This window comes from Corapipo altera, unplaced genomic scaffold (genome assembly GCF_003945725.1).
Source record: "Corapipo altera isolate COAL_440 unplaced genomic scaffold, ASM394572v1 355, whole genome shotgun sequence".
In the NCBI taxonomy this organism is placed as follows: domain Eukaryota; kingdom Metazoa; phylum Chordata; class Aves; order Passeriformes; family Pipridae; genus Corapipo; species Corapipo altera.
The window spans coordinates 1-4,575 of record NW_020885605.1 but is presented as its reverse complement, the minus strand read 5'-3'; the positions used below and the strand labels follow the sequence as shown (position 1 = coordinate 4,575).

At 42.3% G+C, this 4,575-nt stretch overlaps 1 protein-coding gene across 1 annotated transcript in view; it reads left to right on the top strand.

Annotated features, from left to right (window-relative positions):
- LOC113940668 (acyl-coenzyme A synthetase ACSM3, mitochondrial-like) overlaps nt 1-4,570 on the top strand; it is a gene marked incomplete at its 3' end in the record, with an annotated part of 7,704 nt that extends 3,134 nt beyond the window's left edge. Inside the window, exons 3-10 of the mRNA XM_027631805.1 lie at nt 1-182; nt 608-751; nt 1,141-1,297; nt 1,663-1,742; nt 2,433-2,556; nt 3,265-3,345; nt 3,486-3,587; nt 4,445-4,570. The exon at nt 1-182 is cut by the window's left edge and continues 210 nt beyond it. Coding sequence (XP_027487606.1) covers nt 1-182; nt 608-751; nt 1,141-1,297; nt 1,663-1,742; nt 2,433-2,556; nt 3,265-3,345; nt 3,486-3,587; nt 4,445-4,570 — 996 coding nt within the window. The remainder of the gene's footprint in view (nt 183-607; nt 752-1,140; nt 1,298-1,662; nt 1,743-2,432; nt 2,557-3,264; nt 3,346-3,485; nt 3,588-4,444) is intronic.
- Nucleotides 4,571-4,575: the final 5 nt, after the last annotated feature.

Sequence of the window (4,575 nt, the reverse complement as noted above, 5' to 3'; positions counted from 1 at the left end):
CAACTAACAGCCAAAGACATCTTATACCGACTCCAGGCTTCAAAGGCCAAGTGCATCATTACCAGTGACACACTGGCACCTGCAGTGGAATCTGTTGTGCCTGACAGCCAGTTTCTGAAAAGTAAACTAATTGTAGGCAAAGGGAGCAGGGATGGGTGGCTGAACCTCAAAGAACTCGTGGCGTGAGTATCCAGTTGTTTGACCTTCATGCCTGAGAGGGGAAGGAGGCTGTACCAGTCAGGTGACATTGCTGAGTTTTGGGGTTCATTTCCATAACAGAAATAAGTTACGTTTTTGCATCCTCCTGTCAACTCACTGCATTATTATTGCACTGTATTAAGTACAGATTTGTCCAACAAAGGTTTGGGGACCTAAGTTCAGGTCCTTCACCATCTCCTCACTCAGGAGCCTTGTGATTCAGAGTGCAATTGTGACAGCCAAAATGTGTTCTCTATCTCTTTCCTGTGGTATCTGATGCATCTGTTTCTTTAGTGAGATCTGTATGCAGTTTGGGGCTGTTTTCCTGTTTAACTCCTAAACCTTAGAAATACAGATTCCTTGGTGGAAAAATGCGTATAGTGACTATAATATACTTTTTCTTCTGAAGGGTGGCATCTGCTGACCATAAATGTGTCAAGACAAGAAGTCAAGACCCAATGCTGATCTATTTTACAAGTGGAACTACAGGCTTTCCAAAAATGGTGGTGCAGTCCCACAGCAGTTATGGCATTGGACTTGTATCTGGTGGCAGGTATTACCTTGGAGTTGCTCTCAGTGTCCTCATTAAGTGACATGATCCCTATTACATTGAAAATGTGACTGTAAAACTCCAGTAAATGTAGGCCTTCAATGACTGTAGGATCTTGCCTCTTCCTCATCTTTTCCCTTTCACAGTGAAACCCTCCATATTAAAACCCTCTTGCAGACTCACTTGAGTGTGCAGTGTTCTGTCTCTCAGACTGCAGAGGAGAAAAAAGGAGTGTCCCTTTTTGACTCTTACAAACTTTCTACAGAGCCCTGCCTGCTGACTCCACATCTTCCAATGGAAGCATCCTGCCCTGTCCTTGAATTCTGCTGTGAACTGTGCCCAAGTCTCTCACACTCCATGTAGCATTTTTTTCATCTCTTCTTTATCACCAGGCGTTGGATGAACTTGACTCCTTCAGATATAATGTGGAATACCTCTGATACTGGATGGGCAAAAGCAGCTTGGGGCAGTGTTTTTGCACCATGGATTTGTGGATCTTGTGTCTTTGTACACTACATGCCACAATTTAAACCAGCAGTTATTGCAGAGGTTAGTAATCCATTTCTCAAGCCATCCAGAGTTGCCAGAATGCCTGTTCCTTCTCTCAGCCATTTCTCAAAACTAGTAAGCTGGCCAATTCTCCTCAACCCTGCCCTCTTGTGTGGGGTGGGGACCCTCACTTTCCCAAGAACAAATCTGGAAAAACTTTGGTCTAGTTCCCTATCACCACTTAGGCTTGGGCCTGGGACATGGACACCTTGGAAAGCACAAAACAATCTTAATTGGAACTACTGCACTCAGTGGTCTTTCATTTACATATGTGACTTCTGTTAGACAGAAAGTTCTGTGTGTTCTACAGCAGTGGGACCCACCATTACATTTTCTTTCTACAAAATAACTTTCTCTTTTTCTAGACTCTCTCAAGATACCCCATCACTACCTTCTGCACTGCCCCCACTGCCTATCGCATGCTGGTCCAACACGATCTGAGCAGGTACCGCAGGGGTAGGAGGGAGGCTGGGATATAATGCTGTGACACCTCTGGATGCTTAGTTCCTCAAGTTCCTTATTTCTAATTATTTTTTTTTTCAGTTAAAGGGAATCTAATTAGGAAGAGTGCTCTCAGGAAAGAGAGCTGTGTTCTGAAATATGAGAATAACTAGTCACACCATGGGCCACTCAGGCTTCAGGCTGGGTCTTTGAAAAGACAGCACAGAGGGAACAAGTGAAATCTTTTTAAGTTGTTACTTCCTCTGAACTTACAGTTCGTGATTTAAACTTATGTCAAGTTTCAGGCAGCATTGGATCAGGGAATTACTGGAGTGTAGTGAAGTTGTTCTCCTATACCTGAGAATGAAATGAGCAGTAAGAGGAGTTTCACGTGCTGAGAGTTATTTGGCAGCTGTTCCCACCAGTTTGTTACTCTGTAAAATACTCAGGTTGTGAGAAGTGGTTTGTAAGGAGTTTTCACATCTTCAGTAAGGTACTTACTCTTCTCACATAGGTCTTTCATCCTGGCAGAAGCCAACACAGGTTGAAGAGAAAACTCAGGATGTGTGTTCCTATTCAGCCTTACCCTCAGCTTTAGGTGTACCTGGAAAGCCAGGGGAGGCTGTTTGGTTAAGACCATTCACTGCTCTCTTCAAGAGTTAAAAAAATTATTTCATTTGCTATTCCTCTAAAGGTACAAGATCATGAGTCTGAAACACTGCATATCTGCAGGGGAACCACTCAATCCTGAAATGATGGCAAAGTGGAAATCCCAGACAGGAGTGGATATCCATGAAGGTTATGGCCAGACTGAAACAGTACGTTTCCATTAATTCTTGCAGTATGCCCTTTCAAAGGTAACTACACCAGAGTCACAATGTCCTTGATAAATCAATGGAAAAGGTGAGAATCCTTCGTATTTTTTTTAAAGACTTTTTATGATTATGATTATATAGTTTCAGAATCAGCAGCTGCATATTTTAATGGTTCAGATCCCTGTAAGCACCATGCCAGAAACACCTCAGATAAAATAAGTTCTAAGTGATCCTGTCATCATCTTTACATCAAAGGCAAAACTAAAAAGAATAATTTGCTCTGGCTATAAATTTGGCCTGTCTGAGGTTTTAATGAAAAATATTAAACCAGCTCACATCCCAGACTTCTCTGGAAGTGAACACTAACAAAGCTGTTAAGAGTCAGATGTCAGGCATTCTCTCATCCTACCCTTGAAATGGTCCTAAATTACTGAAATAAGATCTGTAATAATTTCGCATCTGCTTTCTTGCAAAGTCAAGTGTTTGCAGACGAACCCACTGGCTCAGATTGAGCACAACCAACCTCATTCCACAGATCTGACCTGAAATGCCTCTCAGACCCTCTCTGATGTTCTCAAGAACCACAGTACTTTGGTCCTGATTCAGCCCTTGCCACAACAAAGTCACAAAGACATGTCCTGCCTAATGCAAACAATAATAAAATTTACAAGATGTTGCAAAAAAATTTTTAAATTAAAATCTATTACCCAGGTGACAATCTGTGCCAACATGAAAGGAATGAAAATTAAACCTGGCTCTTTGGGAAAAGCTGTTCCCCCTTTTGATGTGCAGGTACGTCGATATGTTGCAGTTGGGGGTAAATGAGGAAGGAATGCTGTCTCTGTCCCTTCTCTGTCCTGCACTGTGCTGGAACACACAGAGATTCATTCCTCTGAGCTAACCAAAGGAATAATGATGTGTCCTTTCTGCAGATCATAGATGACCACGGGGCTGTTTTGCCTGCAGGAGAAGAGGGCAGCATTGCTGTCCGAATCCAGCCGACACGGCCCTTCTGTCTGTTCTCTGAGTACCTGGTGAGCCTGAGCTGCTGTGTCTGTGCCTGCTGAGAAACTCAGGGGAGACCCAGAGCAAAGTTCTGTTCCTTTATGCCAGGAGCAGGATTTCATCCAGGATCTTCAGAAGGTCTCACTAGGTTACTTGAGGACTTTGAGCCTGATTGGTTGTGTGGTGGTGCTGAGGTGCAGGATGTTCTTAAGAAAAGAGTAGAATCAGGCAAACCTATTGTCCACTGCATTTGAAGTATCATATTGAATAAGCTTTGGAGGACCTATCTTTGTGTTTAATCCTCTTGTGAATCCAAATAATACTTGGATATTTGCAGCATCCTCAAACAACCACTTGTCTAACGTAATTGCTCACTGTGTGATAAAAAACTTCTTTAGGTTCAATATCGTTACTTCAGGTTTTATGTTCAGGTTCTATGTCTGTTGTCAACATGTTTTTCCTGTGTAACCTACAGGTCAATGTAGAGAATGAAATTTTTTTCTGAAGGTCACCTCATTTGAGTTTTGGTCTTGACAGTTAAAGGTAAAAATTTTCCATAGACAGGAGGTCATTGTGGCAACCCCCTGCAAGGAAAAATCATTTCCCTGAAGACAGGGGTCTACACATTTTAGTCATTTGCTGTGATGGATGGGAATTTAGATACAGCACAGCCTTTTCTCTGTAACACTCTAATCTTTCCCCCCTCTCACATATTTCTACCACCAAACTGCTATTTGACATGGCTCTGTTTCTTTCAGTTGAAGTCACACAATAGTATTGAACAAACTCATTTTGAGAACAATTTTCTGGTTCGTTTTTAGCACCACTGCAAAGTCGATGTGTTATGTTTCACTAACAATCAGATACCTTTTTTGACTGTTGTCAGGATAATCCAGAGAAAACTGCTGCCTCTGTGCGTGGAAATTTTTATGTCACTGGGGACAGGGCGATTATGGATGAAGAGGGATATGTCTGGTTTGTTGGAAGAGATGACGATATCATTAATTCTGCTGGGTG